We start from the raw sequence: 18541 nt of genomic DNA on the forward strand, positions 1-18541 counted from the left end.
AAACCCTAATAAAACCCTAAAACCCTAATAAAACCCTAATAATAAAATGGCTGCCTTTTTTTGCAACCAACGATTCCCACGCATGGGTCCAGCAGATTCTGAGAACAAAGCAATATCTAATCAGATAGGCAAGGTTTTATTTCATATAATACAATAGAACCTTTATCAGGACCATCAAGGACTTTTAAGGGCCTACGCTATACCTACCCATGAGAGTATACACCGAAGTATACTATTCCTGGTCCTACTATAGAGCCATGGCGAACAGCAGCTCCCCAGGCCATAAGCGCTTTTCTAGAAACGGAGGAAGAGCGGAGACGTGAGGCAGAGTTGGGGGAGCAGGCAGAGAATTTTCTGTGTAACGATGAGCTACGCCGAATTCTGATTATTGGCTTCCATTGTTCGGTATTGAAGGTAAAAAAATGTGACCAGGATTTTTACTCCATCGCCTTTAATTCACTTCAGATTAGATGATCTGCTAGTAGTGGTCTTTCCTGGTCGATTGACTGGTGGGCATAGTTAATGTTTGCCCAAGGTAGGGTAATCATGTGATTGTTTTCAAGTCTTGATTTCCCTCATCCAACTTGTCTCGGGATTTTTACCCCTTCACAGCTTGGACTATCGCTAACTTCGCAGGAAATCCAGTCTTTGAAAGGCTTTAGATGAGGGCCCGAGCTTTTCTACGATGTTCCTGATAAGAAAGTGGAAGTTATACACGGCACAGAAAAGACGCAAATAGTTGAGTGGTAAAACAGCTATGTTACGGTTTCGGAAACCGATAACACCGGAAAAGAAAGAAAAACGCGTATAACTGAGACCAATTCTGGCAAAGGAATGCTGAAGCCAGGCATTACTTTGTATATCAAAATCTTGCATTATATATATAGCTTCTTGGCCAACTCAACAGCGCGCAAGGGATCTAGGAAGATCTCAAATAACGCACCCTCTCCTTTGATAGTCATCGCCACGTTCTCAATTGGCTCTTCTGCCGAGCCCTCTTCCGGGTTATCAACAATAGCTGTAATGCTCATTGGCGGCAGATTGCCTGTTTTAGGTTAGTGTCTCTCCGAATAACCGAAATCAAAACGCTAGAACCAGCTAACACGAGATTGGTAACACTGTCCCTTTGTTGTGCCATTAGGCGGTGTGACACCGGATGGACCTCTTGCTTCCGACACTGATGACGTGTACCACTTGTGGTGTCAGTACGATGGCAGCGGGCTGCCCTGTTGACGGAGATCGCTCATAAGTGGGTAGTATTTGATTAATTTCTCAATAAGTTTATGTGATGTGATGGAGCTGCATGATTGATACGGGGCCGAGGGAGGTATCAGGACTAATGATTGGCTGAATCCTTGTCCCTGACTTGAAAGGTCACTGATGCCCGGGACAGCAATAGTGGAGACCGATGCTTCAATCCAATTATAAGACGACAAATGTTCGACCTCGCAGATTGATACTGCGGTAGTTTCAAGCTCGTGGAACTCCGGACAGGTGAGCTCTGCGATCTTTATTATATCCATCATAATTGGGACTGCGGCGACAATAATGTATACAACAGCAGTTATCAATCAAATAAGTATGTTCCGCCGAACGTCGTAAGTGTCTTGGATCTACCTAAATAGCCAAACTCCCCTTAAAATTTGCCCCTCCTCGTATTGGGATTCTTCAGCCCAATTAAAATGCCCAACGTGTAACATTAAGATTCTGGTTCGTGATTTTAATTCGTCCCTATTATGTCTAGATAAAACGCACAAGCGCTTAGACCCCTTAGAAAGTACGAAAGAGGGCTACTGCATTGTCGATTGGATATCAACCCACATTTATTGGGGTGACAGCGGGGTAGCTTTCCGGCGCAGATCAACCACCCTACACGCATGATTATGAATCGTAGAAGCGTTTGGTAATATTTCAGATATGTTGAGAGGAGCAAGTCAAGCTACCCCGCATCTCTAAAGGAGAGCCCAAGATACAAGAAACACGCCTCTTCCTAACTTTCACTGACAATTGTCTCGCAGTGAAGATAACGCTTTTGAAGAAGCCAACGAATTAGAGTGTGAGCCTAATACCTATATTATCATGTCTTTCTCATTTATGAAGTCAAGTATCAATAGCTAAACCGAAATTCGTCTTACCCCAGCCTCCCTGCCAGTAAACCATGCCTTCATTGGAAGATGTAGTGAAGACATTCCCACCGCGAGGAAATATGCAGCAGCACAGGCTATCGAAAGCCACCAACTTCTATTGCACTCGATGCAACTGTACGAAGACTGCCAAGCTGGTGACTACCATCGATGGGAAATGGGACAAACTATATTGCAATGCATGTTATGGCAACAATTTAGCAACAACAGAAACAGCGGGCTAAAGAGTGGCTTTTGGTAGACATTCCACCTGGTTGCTACCTACAGGATAATACTAATACTACTACTCTACAAAAGGCTATGCACAATCAAATTGGGATATGGAAATCTTGTTCGATAGTGTTATCCATGCAGGGTTCTGCTTATAGCCATCAATGACGTTGCTATACCCTGCAGAAGGGGTGCACTCTTATATCATTAGCTTGGTGTTATAGTATACGACAATATGACTGAAAATGAACGGTCCGTAGAGACAAGTGAACGCCGCTCGCAGATATTTCTTAATATCTTTCGAGCCCTCCCTCTCCAAAGTCATAGTTACATGTATGCCATAATGAAGATAACGGTACATAAGTGGCGTGCTGATTACACCAGCAAGGGTATAGAAGGCCAACGATTATCTTTGTCATCTCTCAATCGAGACACCTCGAATCACTCTCTGCTCTTCTGGAACGCCGTTTTCGACCAAGAATTCGATGGCTTTATCAAGGGTTGAGAAGCTTTGGTGTTTAGCTCCTGGATAGCCGTTGACTAAAGACTTCGTCTCATCCCTAAGTTATGTCGTCAGCGGTGATAAATGCTTTAGTTGGACCAGATTCTCTCCAGCCGTGGTATACCACTTACCAGGACAAAAGAATGCCTGGGGCAGGAGGGCGACCCTGAGCAACAGCATAGTATCTTCGTGATGGCATGGGTAAAATTAAGTTCGGCACAGAATCTCCTGGTCTTAAGGCGAAACTAGATCGACCGAGCGATCGAAAGGATATAGAGGTTTTTAAACCTTTGGATACATAGGAAGGAATATCTCAAAATGTACCATTGGGAGACAAGGTGGGTAGGATGTAGCGTGGCACACAAGGTTTGATTTCAGGCTATTAAATTCTAGGATCCGAAAAGTGTCTATCTGTGCGGCCAATGGCCAAGTTACACATCAGAGGCCTTGTGACTCCTTTGGACAAACAACCGTGCGCTCACTCAGCTCCGGGCATGAGGGGCATGTGACACATTATTCAAACCAATTCCCTGACATAGTTGTGTTCTTTATGACCTTAGCATACATCGTTTCTCAGCGACTTCAGTCTGCCTTTTCCGACGTTCGTGCAAGTCACACCATCAAGATTTAACGCCACGAGCTCAATGGCCGACATATCTGGAGCAAGTGCGACAGAGTTTGCGAAATCGTACATAAAATCCTAATCTTGAAAATGACATGTCTAAAGGTTTTGTTTTCCAGCATACTTTCACTATATCACGGACCCTGCGTCAAGATTCAAATTAACCCTGATAACAATAAATACATGATTTTAAAATATCTTTTCTGCAGAGATTCTAAATTTTTCTCAGTAATATTTACAGACAAATTCAATGAGGAATAAGAGCAGATAACTATCTTAAAAAAATTTAAAGATATTATTTCAGTATAAAGTCTTGAAGTCTTCTTATAATAAATATATATCTACTAAGTAAAATATAATATAAAAGAGCTGGAAAATTAAATTTCAGCTGTAATAGAACTTGCAAGATTTACTAATATATATATTATTACTAGTTTAGAATCTGAAATAGCCTGACAGATCAAGAAAATCCTTAAAAACTACTCAGTGCCCGAGCGTGCCAGGAAATATAATAATGAAAATACCTATTTTCTTATAAGTAAGTATGTCAGATTAGTAATCTTCTTGTCTAAAAAGTATATAGTGTATCAGGTTCTAGCTGCAGTCTTGATTATAAAATATCTTTGAGATAAAAACCATAAATTTAAAAAAGAGATCCAGGTATATCTTCTATTTAGAACTGATGTCCTTGAATAAGTAAGAAAAGCACTGAATATGCTCAATATTACTCACCGCGAGGCTACCTTTAAAGACCCTATAAGCGGAAAAACGTCAACGATCAATAATACTTATTATTGATTTATGTAAAATCATGAACCTTTTGCCTGGTGGAGGGGCCCAACAGGATGCCATAACTTGGTGAATTTCCCCCAAATTATGAGAATCGGGCTCAAGCCGCTGTTGCAGTGGCCAGGCTCGGGGAGGGGGGTCAACTTATTTATTGTTGATGTTAACGGGGAGGATAGGTTAAATCAGCTTATTTTGGCGCTTTGCGGGTTTTAGGGAGGGGTACGGTCTCATGAAGATTATGATAGTTAGCAGGAGAAGTTAAATTGGATATTCATATGATTCAGCTTCATGGTCGTGATCAATGGCCAGAAGAGAGCCTGCAGTCCTCGGGCTATCAAGGCTATATGCCGTTAATGGAGCTCATCCAGGCAACTCCGCGAAAGGAGCTATTTCTGTCTTTTCTGCCTCTAGCAGAATATTGTCGATATCAGGTTCGGAGAAGTTATCGCTACCTGATACAACCTCGGCAGCCGATGCCATTTTGTGTGCCATAGCGTTAACACAATCTGCAAGTCTTGCACCAGCCTCCCTAAAAGCGTTGTCTACTTCTGCTTTAGCATCCTGCATTGCCGTTTGCTTGAGTCGGGCCTGCTCTGTCGAGATTTGTTCAAGTCGTGTCTGCAACTTGTCCGATAAGGCATGTTTCCGTGACCAAGTTTCCTTAATGATGGCTTGGAAGTCCGACTGGAGACTCTGAATATGTTGGACAACTGTTGTATCCCGATGCATCTTAGCCAGACCTATCCCAGCTTCCAGACTCCGGAAGATCGATTCAACGTCCTGTGGTCGGCGATAAACTGCAGAGTGACGAATGTTGGCACAGGTATTGAGGATATCTCTTCTTTTTTCTTCATGAACCGCTGCTAATAGTGATGATAAATCGTCCGGACAATTTAAGATAACGCGGCACCAGGAATGCAACTCTAGTGACTTCGGCTCAATCCAGCCATGCTTCTCTAGAAGTGGTTGACATTGATAATGTTTGGCCCCAAAGTTTTCGCACATTTCTTCTAGGATGCACTGCAGATAGAATAGCAATAAATGTTGGTCTTTGAGTGGAAGACTGATGGAGTCTGTTAACAATCTGTTAGAGATTGCAATTTAGCCAGCTTCACTTTCAAAAATTTGTGTTTCATACCCTGATGAACTCTCTCTTGTAAGTTCCGATGACCGCGCTCTTATGCTACCTCGTTTGCGTCCGTGACGCGCCCTAGTCCCTTTTTTGCTGTTTTTCTTTGTCATATTGTGTCATGTTCATCAAAGGAACTGATCAGGATTTTCATATAATTTAAAAAACCAAAGCAAAGTTATCAGGGAAAATTAGTCCTGCAAAACGCGTCTGGTCATGTCAGACCTACCTGGGAAATCGCGTTAGGCGGGAAATGGATAGCTCGCGCTTTCAGCGGCAAGAATGAACCCCAGCTGATCCGGAAAGAGGGGCCGAGAATGGGGATTCAAACATACAGACGGAAGTTAGAGATGCCAAGAATATGTTGCCGAATTTTCCCCCTCCCATTCAGCCAATGGAAGGAACCCGAGTCGATCCAGCGGCGGTTGTGGCAAGGTATGATGCGGGGAGGCTAGGAGAGTATACGGTGGAACGGCCGAAGTTACCTGGGGTGGGGGCGCACCGAGAATCGTCGTCCCGTGATTCTCCGGGCTGTGAGGTATCATAGATAAAGAGGTTATCCGTCATCGCCAAGGGATGCAGGGACTACAACCTAACTTCGACAAGTATGAGACATCAGTATTGAACATATTAATGCCTAGCAAGGCGTCCAATAACCCAAGGCTAGCATCATCGTAAGCGAGGGAGAGCTTGCGAAGCTAAGGGAAGATACCACGGATTGTGCTGTACCTGGCGGTGGGTGGGCGGAACGCCACAGATAATCCGTAAGCGCAGACATGTGGGCGCCAAGGTGCTTACACTCTTTGTCGAACGAGACAGGGGAAGGAAATACAATTAAATCCAAGAGCTTCAGGTACAGGCAAAGGAACACAATATTCTGGAAGTTTCCTAATACAGTCATCATATACTCCAGCGACCGGCGAGAGCCAAAAACAAGATCAGACTACAACTGGTAGGATATGCACAACAGAAGCGATATTAGTGCGACAAAAAAGGCGCCAACTGTCCATGCTGTATCCCAACCGAAAAGGAACCTAGCAGCAACAACCACGCCTAGTAATATAGCGACTAACAAAGGCAAAGTTATATGATGCTTATCTAGCGCCCAACCTTCACTGACTACTATACCCCTGAATTCGATCTCTCTCAAAGCTGGACAGTGCCAACTGTTCCAAGTCTCCGTTAGGCCTAGGACATCCCTATCATAGTTAAATTAGAATTTGCGTCACTTAAGATGGTTGATAGTTATTGCTCTGTATCACTCACCGGTGGCTGTACAGAAGATTTTCTTTTTTGAGGAAGTCATTCAAAGCAGCGAGGTCGGGGTTAGAGAAGGCGTGTTTCATCAGGTGGAGTGTGTCCAAGTGTACAATGTTCCGTCTAGCAGTACAATATTTTTCTTCTGGGCATTCCCCAGCATTATTGACGTACGGCAAGCAAGAAAAACAATTGCAACCATAGCCGCATTCCACAGTTCCCGTGCGACGATCGTAAAAACAGTCCGATATGGGAACACAGTTGTCTATAGTCTGTTGTAATATATTCCTCTCAGTTGGAATGTCGCGTCCCGTATACATCCCAATATATTCGCAATTTTCCCGGCCCTTCGAGGCCTTCTTCGATCCCAGAAGTGAGATCTTAGTGTGGTAATCAGCGATCCTTCTCAGAATGATAAAATTTCAAAACAAACCTTGACAGCGTCAACTCGTGTGACACTATATCCTGGCAGACGTTTCCTCCAATATCCTCTGCGCGCGTACCAAGCTCTGTGTATCTCTCTCCATGTTTCCACATCATCTTCCGAGTTTGCAATTGGTACAGGCAATATTGAGCAATGGGAGCTTTCGCCCCAGCACAATAGAACCATAGGAGATCCATTTTCTGGGGACATTGAGCCTAACACCCTTTTCAGGGCTCCTACCCGTATATCATGTCTCTTCTCCAGTGTATCATGTTTCTTCTTCCGTCTACCAAAAGTGGGCAGAGTTGATCCACATGAGCCTGCGTTGTCTTCTTCTCCATGTTTCTCGCGTTCGTTATTACATTCATCGGCTCTAGCGGTACCAAGGCGGGCTTTGGGAAAAATGGATTCCTGAGATTCTTGAGTACGAGTGCGACTATCTCGTGGAAATTTGGACCTGCGTCTGTGAAGAATAGTATCTTTCGGGAGTGGAGATGGAACTAATCCGGGTAGAGCATTGTTCGTGATCGGTAAGGATGGCTGATCTTGGAAAAGAAAGGAAAAAAATTTAGTAACGAGTTGTAGTCTAATGTCAATGTGCTGTCTCTGTGTAGGAGGGAGATCTGAGGTAAAGTTATATGCTTGATCGTCGTCATTCGTAGTTTTCCGTGCTAGTAATTTGACTTTTGGGGGAACTTGAATATAGTCAATTGTTCTTGATGAGGGGGATTCGTAAGGACTCTAGATTGAATATAAATGTCAAGAATTATCAGCCTCGTCAAGCCTTGAGGCTGTGTCACCAGTGATTATTTCGTTGCAATATTTGATTGGTTCGTGTATTTGCAATAATGCAGTCATGTTATTGTCTGCCTTGGGCTCATTGCATAATTAGGCTGGAGAATTATTGTTGGCAACTCAACAGCTTTAACACGAACTACTGGTGCAAAAGGGAGTGATGTAATAATTTCCCATGGGATTCAACGGTTGGCAGGCGCCGCGAGAGGAAATGTCAGCTTTGCATGGGTCAAAGGTAGATGGCCACGTAACAAGGTGCGGGGTTACCAATCACTGGTCTCCTCCTTTCCTCTTTGGGGAGTATACAAAGATACCAAGTAAAGCAGCCATACGAATTCCAAAGCCACCCTCCAGCTTACCTCGTTATCACAATGGAGAGGCAGAACAAAAATCTCAAGCTGTATTTAAGTGGGTCCTATGTCCCTACTGAGTAAACACTCGCTCTAAGCCCCACAACCGATTCCCCCTACTGTACTTATGAAGAAATGGAGGATGCTTTCTCTCGTTTTCCAGGCTTCCAGCCTAACCCGTCTCTCTCTGCAACTGAGGAATTTTCTCGTCTAGCATATCATATGAATTGGACTACTGGCTCCAAAAAGTACAGAAAAGAAAGGGTCAAATTCGCAAGCACTGAGTTTGAACGTTATTATCATATTGGCAATAAACTTCAAAACTACCGAGCTCTTTGTCAGGAGTTGCGGGTCGAGGGGCCTCTAACTAGCGTCACACAGTGTCGAAAGGTGTGTTTCTCCTCATCTCAAATTATAAACTACCCAAACATATGGAACTGAATAATAAAGGCTCTTGCTAAAGTGCATGTCAACATATTTGATCTGATCGATTCTCGCCGCACAGGAGCGGCGGTTCAAAGGTTTCCTAACCAAGCTGCGCTCAGGAAGTACACCAAAGACACCGAAAAGATATTCCCAAAGCAAGCGGCCAAAGCAGACGGCTTTCTCAAGGAACTACTGCGCAGGATCTTGTGATCGTGATTCTTTGAACGTGATAATAGGGGAACCTTACTTCCTGGCTAGAAGCTTATGGCTGGATTGTACTTCAGATTCCAGAATGTTTCCCTCATTTGTGCTCTCTCATTCATATGATGTGCTAGACGAGAATACTCATTAGTTGCAGAGAATGGATTAACTTGGAGCCTACTGTCTTCTCATAGTTCGACTCTTAGATGGAGTACCAACTACTACAGTCGATGAAAAACTCAACCTTTGATTTCGAACCTAAAGTCAGATTATTGTGTCACCATCGTACATGCCTACACAGAAAATAGGCTTTTATGCCGTGTCCCTTATTATTCATTTTATCATCACAGAGACGGGCCCCTGGAGGCCTGGCCAACCTTACCATCCATCACAGAATTTATTACCACCGCTGGAAACGACAACAGTTATCTGCATAAATCCAAATGGCCACGGCAGCGGGAAGTTTTCGCCATCAGGATTATACGGTCGCATGGATCTGTGCCCTTCCCTTGGAGATGGCCGCGGCTGCGGCCATGCTGGACGAGAGACACTACGATTTACCCGCGAGGCCGAACGATGGTAACACATACATTCTAGGTCGGATATACGGCCATAATGTGGCTATTGCTTGCCTTCCATCGGGTGTTTACGGTACAACCTCCGCCGCAACAGTGGCTACACAAATGCAGTCCACTTTCGAATCGATACGCTTCGGCCTCATGATAGATATCGGAGGGGGGGTCCCAACCGGAAAGGTTGATATTCGGCTGGGTGATGTGGTGGTTAGCAAGCCGACAAGGGACTCAGGAGGGGTCATACAGTACGATTATGGGAAAACAGTGACTGGTGGCCGCTTTGAACGGACTGGCGTACTGAATAAGCCACCACCACCAGTGCTCTTAACAGCGGTCTCGAGACTACAAGCAGAGCATGAGTTGGGACCAAGCAGAATTCCTGCTCTTCTTTCAGAGGCGGTAGACAGGAACCCCAGGATGAGGGAGAAGTTCGCATATCGCGGTGATGATCAGGATCAATTGTTTGATTCTGAATATGATCATACCAACTAAGGAGATACTTGCAACAACTGCGATGCAGGGAGACTCGTAACACGACCTACTCGAGCTAGCCATGATCCGGTTATCCATTACGGTCTGATTGCCTCTGGCAACCAAGTGGTGAAGCACGGCCACAGCAGAGATAAGCTGGCCCGGGAGCTTGACATCCTCTGCTTTGAAATGGAGGCGGCTGGCTTGATGGACAACTTCCCTTGCCTCGTGATTCGAGGGATCTGCGACTATTCCGACTCACATAAAAACAAGCAGTGGCAAGAATACGCAGCAGCGGCGGCAGCTGGTTATGGCAAAGAGCTTCTCTCCGTAGTCCATGCAAGCCACGTGGTGGACACTCTACCAGCAGGCTCAATTTCCGACGGTATGTTGTTTGCTCGAGTTACATAACGAGTCATGTTTATCTAACAAACTCTAGTGTCCTACTGCAGAGAAAAGCCACCATCTATGAAGCTTCCCAATAGTGAAATAGTTCGAAATTGTGAGTGTGTTAGTAGTTTTCAGGGAGCGCCAACTGATGGGTTGTAGATGGCCAAGAAGGTGCGGGACTACTCGAGCGGATTTCAAATTATGAGCACGAGAGAATCCATCAAAGACTCACTAGGAAACGACTGACCGGCACCACACACTGGTTCCTTGATCACCCGGATTTCAAAGCGTGGTTCACTGAGAAGAGAGTTTCCAGTTTGTGGTGCTCGGGGAAGAGTAAGCCTGCTTTCCATATACATGCCTTGAATAAAATACTGATGTGCAACTGTTCGTTAGTTGGCTCGGGCAAAACGATGATAGCGTTTGTCTCCCGGTACTTTTGCTTTCGATATGATATATGATCTAACAATCAATAGAACCGCAGCGATAGACGCAGCGAAATATGAGCTCGGCTGTCCCACTGTTGCTCAGCATCTTGTATGGGACAATATTCCGAAATCAGCCATCGTTTGTTCTTTCAAAGCTAACACCTTTCTGAAACTCACTCGCATTGAACCATGCAACAGGTGCAAATATCGGAAAGTTTCTCTTCAAACTCGAGGTGTCCTACGAGAGTTGCCAAAATATCAGCCAAGGAATGTACAAATCTTGGTGGATGAAGAAAAGAGGAGGATCCTAGGAAGATTTCTACGCCGGTGTGAAGATAGATACTACTCATTGAATTCACGCCTGGATCCTCCAACAATGCTCCACACTGCAGATAAAGATGAAGATGAAGAAATCTCGATGATGTGTCTGTTTACTTTGTGATGTTTCGGTTTGGTATGGTTGGGCCAAGGATCAACTGGGTAATTAGGAAATTTCTTTCTCCAGACAATCTGTCCATAATTCTGAGCATTGGTAATATACACTGCCTTCCAGTTTCGCTAAGAAAATTTTGGGGGGGGGCTCGGGTCTCTCGTTTGGTAAGAATAAAAATGACTGAATTATTTCGTTTGCTTGAGGTTCAACACTCCATAAAAAAATAACTCTATCCATGCTGACCGAGCGGTCAGCTCTCCTGATACTGGGACCAGGAAATATTTCTATAAAATCTAAAATCCCTTCAATATCTTGTATTTGATTTTTATAAGTCAGAAAGCGGCTGTTTAAACTAAATAACAATTGTTCGAACTGAAAAACTTGGATCACCTTACAACGAATTAGAACCTCATCGACCCGTACCCAATAACCTATTTCCCGGGCGAGCGGCGCACCTGTATCCCATATTAAATAGCACTTTATAGTAGTGGATTGTGTTGATGATGACTAAATGGAAACAATTTCATAATGTACCCCATCCATATTCTGATTGCAGGATGGATCAGAAAGGCTGTACAGCTAAAATTACGGTCAAGTTGTCTAGGCGACCGAATTCGCCAAAATTATCCAAGCAATGGGATGAGAGAATAGTTGTAGCAAATCATAGTCAACCCCATAGTAGTGGGCACTGAGAAGACCTCCTTTCTCAACGACACTTGAAATAAATGAGCATTTGTGTTGGTTCTTCATAACTGTGGCTTTCATTCAGGACGCGCGTACTACGACTTTGGGTTTTGGACCAAAATACCTAGTCTGGGATCAACACGGGGGTTGTGTTCCCTTCATTCTTTTGCAGAGAAATGATTGTCAGGAATGCAGCTCCCTCGATGGCTGACAGTGTAATAACTCTGGCGCTAGTATAAAGAACCAAAGGAAACCAGAGATCTCTGTCCATTATACCATTATTCTTGACATTTCTCTTCGGGGCACATCATGACTATACATGCTATTAAAGACGACCAGGCGCTTGCAGACCCACATTTGCTAGAGAAAATCGACAAACTCTTCGCATGCAATGTGGGCGACTATATCAATCTTCCTCAGCTGGTTGTGGTCGGAGATCAATCGAGTGGCAAGAGCTCAGTTCTTGAAGGGCTTACTAGGCTGGCTTTCCCCCGAGATAGCGGTCTGTGTACACGATTTGCCACGCAAATTATATTTCGTCGGACCGAGGACGATGAAAGAAGAATTACCGCATCCATCATTCCTGGATCCGATGTGGAAACTACACATGCGTCCCAGTTGAAAAACTGGAAGGCAGATAATATACAGTTCCTGGCTGTAGAATCATTCTCAAGGACTATGGCAGAAGTAGGTTAGCACTTTGACGGGAAATGCCTATCTAATACCGACTCTTAGGTTCACACGGTGATGGGGCTCTCGATATCGAAAGACGACGGTTTGCCTACCTTCTCAAGTAGCGTCCTGAGACTGGAGATTTGCGGTCCAAAGGAGGATCATCTCAGTGTGATCGATGTGCCTGGTATCTTCCGGAACGCGACACCGGGATTGACGACAAGAAATGACAAGGTTTTGGTCCGAGACATGGTTCAGGGATATATGAGGAACCCTCGGTCGATAATGCTCACAGTTGTACCAGCAAATGTTGATATTGCGACTCAAGAAATTGTTGAAATGGCTCGTGAGTTTGATCCGGATGGTGATAGGACACTTGGCGTTATCACCAAGCCAGATCTAGTCGACAAAGGCGGAGAGGGTAAAGTCATTGACCTTGTTGAGGGAAGAGAGATGCAGATGAAGCTGGGATGGATTATCGTAAGAAACCTAGGACAAAAGGAGCTCGAAGAAGGCGATGTGGATCGGAATGTATTGGAAGCGGAGCTTCTTTCCCGACGCCCCTGGGATACCGTCCCGCGAGACAAGTTTGGTATCAAGGCGTTGCGTACTCACCTTCAAGAGACAGTAACTGCAAACGCACGACGATCTTTTCCATCTGTCAGTACATCCGGAGCCATTGCTATCATTCTACAGCTGACAAATGGATATTAGGTACGATCTGAGATAAGCAAGAAACTACGAGAATGTCAAGATGCCCTGCAGGCTCTTGGAGCAGATCGAGAAACCCCGGAGCAGCAAGCCAGTTTCCTTTTTGGAATAGTATCATCGTTCCAGGAAATCACATCTCATGCGCTCGGCTCAAATTATAGCTTCCGGGATGATTTTGATCAAGAGGAGGTTCTTCGTCTGGCCACCAGAGTTGTCAATAGGAATGAGATGTTCTCCGACAACATGGCTCGATGGGGCCACGAGTATGAATTTGAGACCGATGACTCGCAGGAATTGGACGATCTTAGAGTTGATATCTCCATTGATAATCCCACAAAAGGCTCTTTGGCAACACGAATGCTTGAGGATATATCTGGGATCGAGGACATTCTTCCGCAGGCAGTCGAAGTTGCACAGCCCGTTCGCAATGACATACGCTCATGGATAGAACGTCAATACCGAACTTCACGAGGATTCGAGATTGGAACCTTCAACTCTGCGCTTCTCCCAACGATTATGAAAAAGCAGTCAACAAAATGGACACCCATCGCGACTGGGTATATTGGTGATATTATCACCATGGTTCATGGGTTTATTCTCAGGGCTTTGAATTTAGCCTGCGCTGACACCAGGGTATGTCACAACCTGCTGTCGAGGATCATGGATAAGCTTCTAGGGAAATACCAGAACGCAATCAACCAAGTCCAATTTCTTCTGTTCAATGAGTGCTCAAACACGCCAATGACATTGAATCATTATCTGAATGACACTCTAGAGAAATGGTATCGTCGTTCCGACCCTTTATCACTAATGACATATCTAACTTCGCACAGTCGACAGAAACGCACGAGCTCCGTGATAGGGGAAAAGACGATTAGCGGCTGTTCGCACGGAAAAGTTGTGCGAGTGGAGGATCTGAGCCCCTCAAAAAATATGAGCAATACCGCACATACCGTACAAGATCTTCATGACATTCTCCAGTCCTATTATAAAGTGGCTCGGAAGCGGTTTGTTGACAATGTATGTATGCAGGCCGCAGGTTATTATTTGGTGAATGGACCAGAAACCCCGATGAGATTGTTGTCTCCTTCCTTCGTCAACAGTCTCACTGAAGACGAGCTTGAGGAGATTGCAGGAGAGGAAGCATCGCTTCAGCGAAAACGACGTCAGTTATTGAAAAAGATCAAAGATCTTCAGGTGGCAAAGAAAATCCTGCTTTAAATGATTGTCATAGAACCCAAAACTCAGTTGGTTGTACTAATTCCAGAATACTTGCAGAGAAATGCTTCATCTAAGTATATTCAAATCATATTTGAGTTTCTTTCAGAATTCATCCGATTCGTAAGATCTCGTCTTAGCATACGTGACTCCGGAACAAGTTGGCATAGTCTACCATAAAGCCATTCTTAGCTGCTAGGTCTTGATCAATCCAGTATGGTGTCAAAATCATTTAACCATTGGCTACTTTTAGTGATAGTCTTGGAATTTCGAGTAAACCCAGATATTTAGATATACGTATGCTCTCAGAAGAACAGATAGACCCTCAAACCGTAAAACGTATGACTTTTGACAAGATAGCGAGGGACTGCAGGCACCAAGGTTCGAACCCCGCCTGGAGGAAGCGATGCTAATATCTCTGGATTAGCTTGAATTCTTCTCTTGAGTTCATTCAGACATCTAACATTGAGTAACTCATCCACCGTTGCAATTGACGAGACATGTATGAAGCTCTCGGCTTCAAGGTGCGGTCCAGATAGATCCTCTTCTAAGCAATCGAGCCTCAACAGCGTAGCTGCGATCTGGCCCACGGCGCGGTTGTCCATAGTTCTGTCGTCGGTACCTCGGCCGCGGACCATGCCATCTCCAACGTCGGCTTTCCAAGCAGTTTCCAGGTTAGGTTGGGCTCAAATTACATCAAAGTAGCATGACTTACTGATCTTCACTTGTCCTCTGTCTGTCAGGACAACTGTACAGCACGATAGATTGCCATGTGTGATGCCAACTTCATCATGTATGTATTTGAGCCCCTTGAGAAGCTGGTCAGATGTGAGCGTATGCTCATTATTGTAATAAGAAAGACAGGGCAAGCAGGTACATACCTCCCGGCAGATACACGCTACTGCACTTGCATCATTGAAAAATATGTTGGATGCTCGACGAATCTCCTCAAGCGAGATACCGTAGCTGTCATATGCGATGACTATCGATCTATGGCCGAGGTACGCTTCTTCCAGGTTGACTAAATTTTCGTGAGATGTTTTAACAATCTGGTCTGGACGTATCTGGAGCACTTCCACTTGATTGGCGTCCATATTTTGGTTAATCAGAGTAGCGCTAGTCCAAAATCGATATTCCGTCATCGATGAGAAGTTTCGCTGCGACTGGAAACTCGCAGGTTCCTAGCAATCGGACATGAAGTTAAAAGTGCACGTGAATAAGGCTGAAATTTTCTTGCGTGGTCTGTTCAGTAAACCGCCATGGTCAAACTAAGACCTATTTCGAGCATACAGTTCAGCTCTTGGGGGGGAGGGGGCGGGCTTAATTTGAGTTACCATGAGTGGACACCCCCCCCCCCCCCCCCCCCCACAATTACCTAGACTCTACCCTCCTCAGAACTTATCCGTCTTATGCAGGAATCAAAGTACTCTGGAGAACATATCAAAGCCCGGTCGCGGGATCAAGAAATGGAGCAATATAGCATTAGCTGCCTCAAATAATAAAATACTCTCAAACTTTCCAGGCTGTTCCAAATTCCTGCGCAAAAATTCAAACCAACAAAAACATGCGTCCATGCCAAGGATTGGTTCTCAGACATATGACGACTGGACATCTAAGAAACAAGTACAATCTATTGCGAAGGCTCTAGATAATCGCGACGAGTAGAGTACTCTCTAATGAAACAGCAACCAATCCAACGATACCTTCACCAATTAAGTTTAAGAAATAAACACGTAATTAAAATAGGCAAGGGCTTCGAGCATTAGATCAGTAGAACCCGACACTCACATTCAAAGGCCATGTACATCCCCAGCATGCCTTCACAAGTACATCTCATGCAGGACAGACAGATCACAAAAATTGCATTTCCTGTCCATTAAATATAATAATTTAAAATGCCTCTTCACTCCATTATAATCAGAATATGCCTTAGAACATTAGAAGCATATAAATATTTATTCTATATTCAGAATATCTTTCCTACCAGAAATATATTCCTTCTCTAATAACGCAGTTAACAGTACATCAGTCTTTATCTTTCAAACTAACAGAGATAAAACTACATCATCATTATCAGACAGTACAGAGTGCTTCTGTCATCCTCGAAGAAACCTATCTTTTTAAAAACTATAATATTATATTCCAGCAGCAATAACTTTATTACATCATGTCTATTCATCCTCTAATAAATCAGTAATAGGCCAAGTAAAGAAGATCTCTACATAAAGAATCTGCTCTGGTAGCATTATAAACTCTTTTTATAATATTTTATATGCGGGCTTATCACTGACAGCTCTACTAGTTAACTATTATTTAATATCAATTACTGCCTGCTTTTAACTAAAATCATATTATATTTCCTTCCACCATTTTTCCTGCAGACACCGACACAGATTATAGATTTTATACTTCTAGTCTTCTAATATTACTTATAATACTAGCTCATAAGAGCGGCTGCCATATTAAAAATCTAGCTTAAATTACTAATATATAATTAATTACAGTTCTAGGTCCTTTTCTACTGATTCCTGATCAGCATCACTCAAGTATCATAGTTACTACTAATTAATTTAATAATTTATCCAGGTCACAGTCTTTAAAAACTCCTTATTAAAATTAAGACTGTATATAATCTCCTGTAAGCCAGTATATCAACAGAAATAATAATATTTAATGAATATTCTGCTAGTGGCATAGACTATGATTATATTATATTATATTTTACTAATAAAATCTGGATAAAAGACTTAATCTACCTACTATTAAGAGAAGAGAACTTTAGAGATTTATAATTTACTTACTACTCTTATCAAGCAAATCACCTCCTCCATATCAGAATTAGTAAGAGAAAAAATGATTAAGAAAACTATATATCTCACTGGATATTCTGAGCTATATATTAAATATACTTCTATTTATAGATATCTTCTATAAAATACACGGCTGACCACAGATCACATTAATCTTCAGGAAAATATAATAATTATCTATCTTTTTTCTTAAAAGAAATAATATTTTCTGTCAGCCATCCTTAATAAGTAGCCTTTATAAATCTTTTATTAAAATCAAGTAAGGTACTTTAAATATATAAATATAAAATAATATACTGAAGAGCAGGACATGCAGGCTGAAGATAAGTAATATATTATAAATAATTTCAGATAGTAAAAACATGTTTTTAATTAACTAGTCAGTCTAATTAAGACGGATAAGCCATGTAATAAATAAATATATAACACTAGGTGGCACCTACAGCTTTAACATGCCCAGGACACTTTTCACAAACTGGGACTTGAGTTCTACTATCAGTACCAGAGATTCTCCGCGCAGATCTTACTGGAGTAATAATTATAAATACTTAAATTAAAGATAAAGTATTACCTATTTCCGGTTAACAGTAAATAGCCCAATAATATTATATAAACATAAAATAATCCATTAAAACCCCAGATAAAATCGCTTTTCCCGGATTTAAAAAATTATCTTATTAAATGGGACCATATCTTCAATATACACTGAAATACTTGCCTGTAATTATTTATTAAAACCATACTTATTAACCAAGTACCTTATACCCTGTCTGTTCTCATTAAAATAAGCCTTATTAAAATAATAGGAAAATTAAAAAAATAAACTATATAAACTACCTCACCCATCTTTTTACTCATCTCATGTTTAGTAATCCATATATAATAAATTTAAGAATATTTCTAATCCGCCTCCAGGGCGCTAGTCTTTATATAATCTTTCTGACAGTAACTATTCAAACTATACTCTAGCTTCAGACACTAATTAAGAAATTAATATATATCATTTAAAAATATCTTATATAATATATTCTTTATATTCTTTTATTTTAGATCAGTACACCACTCCTTTACTTTAATTTAGCAGAACCTAAGATAAGACATATCAATTAGTTAATAATACCTTACTATAATCTTTTAATAAGATTATAATCACTTACCAAGCCCAACACTCTTTCAGTCAAAATCTCAGCTTCTTTATATTATTAAATCAGTTATAATCCTCCAGTACCTGAACCAGGTCCTTATCTATATTATTATCTAAAAATTAATATAGGGCCTGATAGACATATTCCATATTTAA

The 18541-nt window shown here is 42.6% G+C and overlaps 7 protein-coding genes across 7 annotated transcripts; 3 read left to right on the forward strand and 4 right to left on the reverse strand.

Annotated features, from left to right (window-relative positions):
* Nucleotides 1-946: 946 nt before the first annotated feature.
* Nucleotides 947-1564, reverse strand: BO85DRAFT_453118 (uncharacterized protein). The gene is made up of 2 exons (XM_025660987.1): nucleotides 1104-1564; nucleotides 947-1045 (listed from the first exon to the last, which is right to left on the reverse strand). The coding sequence occupies exon 1, from the start codon at nucleotides 1524-1526 to the stop codon at nucleotides 1203-1205; it is 324 nt and encodes a 107-aa protein (XP_025511223.1). The 5' UTR covers nucleotides 1527-1564; the 3' UTR covers nucleotides 947-1045; nucleotides 1104-1202.
* Nucleotides 1565-4627: 3063 nt separating this feature from the next.
* On the reverse strand, nucleotides 4628-5272 carry BO85DRAFT_381737 (uncharacterized protein; the record flags this gene model as incomplete). Its single annotated transcript, XM_025656435.1, has 1 exon — nucleotides 4628-5272. One exon carries the CDS (start codon nucleotides 5270-5272, stop codon nucleotides 4628-4630), a length of 645 nt encoding a protein of 214 aa, XP_025511224.1.
* A 1067-nt stretch (nucleotides 5273-6339) lies between these two features.
* BO85DRAFT_381810 (uncharacterized protein) lies at nucleotides 6340-7287 on the reverse strand (the record flags this gene model as incomplete). Its single annotated transcript, XM_025656439.1, has 3 exons — nucleotides 6340-6595; nucleotides 6663-7033; nucleotides 7087-7287. 3 exons carry the CDS (start codon nucleotides 7285-7287, stop codon nucleotides 6340-6342), a joined length of 828 nt encoding a protein of 275 aa, XP_025511225.1.
* A 933-nt stretch (nucleotides 7288-8220) lies between these two features.
* Nucleotides 8221-8878, forward strand: BO85DRAFT_453123 (uncharacterized protein). The gene is made up of 2 exons (XM_025660988.1): nucleotides 8221-8612; nucleotides 8673-8878. Exons 1-2 carry the CDS (start codon nucleotides 8358-8360, stop codon nucleotides 8856-8858), a joined length of 441 nt encoding a protein of 146 aa, XP_025511226.1. The 5' UTR covers nucleotides 8221-8357; the 3' UTR covers nucleotides 8859-8878.
* Nucleotides 8879-9220: 342 nt separating this feature from the next.
* BO85DRAFT_523604 (purine and uridine phosphorylase) lies at nucleotides 9221-11178 on the forward strand. The gene is made up of 6 exons (XM_025665366.1): nucleotides 9221-9866; nucleotides 9945-10280; nucleotides 10335-10397; nucleotides 10445-10621; nucleotides 10682-10706; nucleotides 10762-11178. The coding sequence occupies exons 1-6, from the start codon at nucleotides 9293-9295 to the stop codon at nucleotides 11153-11155; spliced, it is 1569 nt and encodes a 522-aa protein (XP_025511227.1). The 5' UTR covers nucleotides 9221-9292; the 3' UTR covers nucleotides 11156-11178.
* A 961-nt stretch (nucleotides 11179-12139) lies between these two features.
* Nucleotides 12140-14434, forward strand: BO85DRAFT_463015 (uncharacterized protein; the record flags this gene model as incomplete). Its single annotated transcript, XM_025661890.1, has 5 exons — nucleotides 12140-12517; nucleotides 12566-12928; nucleotides 12968-13162; nucleotides 13217-13995; nucleotides 14047-14434. 5 exons carry the CDS (start codon nucleotides 12140-12142, stop codon nucleotides 14432-14434), a joined length of 2103 nt encoding a protein of 700 aa, XP_025511228.1.
* A 322-nt stretch (nucleotides 14435-14756) lies between these two features.
* Nucleotides 14757-15525, reverse strand: BO85DRAFT_492134 (uncharacterized protein; the record flags this gene model as incomplete). The annotated part of the gene is made up of 4 exons (XM_025663762.1): nucleotides 14757-14840; nucleotides 14896-15086; nucleotides 15147-15249; nucleotides 15313-15525. The coding sequence occupies 4 exons, from the start codon at nucleotides 15523-15525 to the stop codon at nucleotides 14757-14759; spliced, it is 591 nt and encodes a 196-aa protein (XP_025511229.1).
* Between the last annotated feature and the right edge of the window lie 3016 nt (nucleotides 15526-18541).

The sequence above is a fragment of the Aspergillus piperis genome (genome assembly GCF_003184755.1).
Source record: "Aspergillus piperis CBS 112811 unplaced genomic scaffold BO85scaffold_24, whole genome shotgun sequence".
In the NCBI taxonomy this organism is placed as follows: domain Eukaryota; kingdom Fungi; phylum Ascomycota; class Eurotiomycetes; order Eurotiales; family Aspergillaceae; genus Aspergillus; species Aspergillus piperis.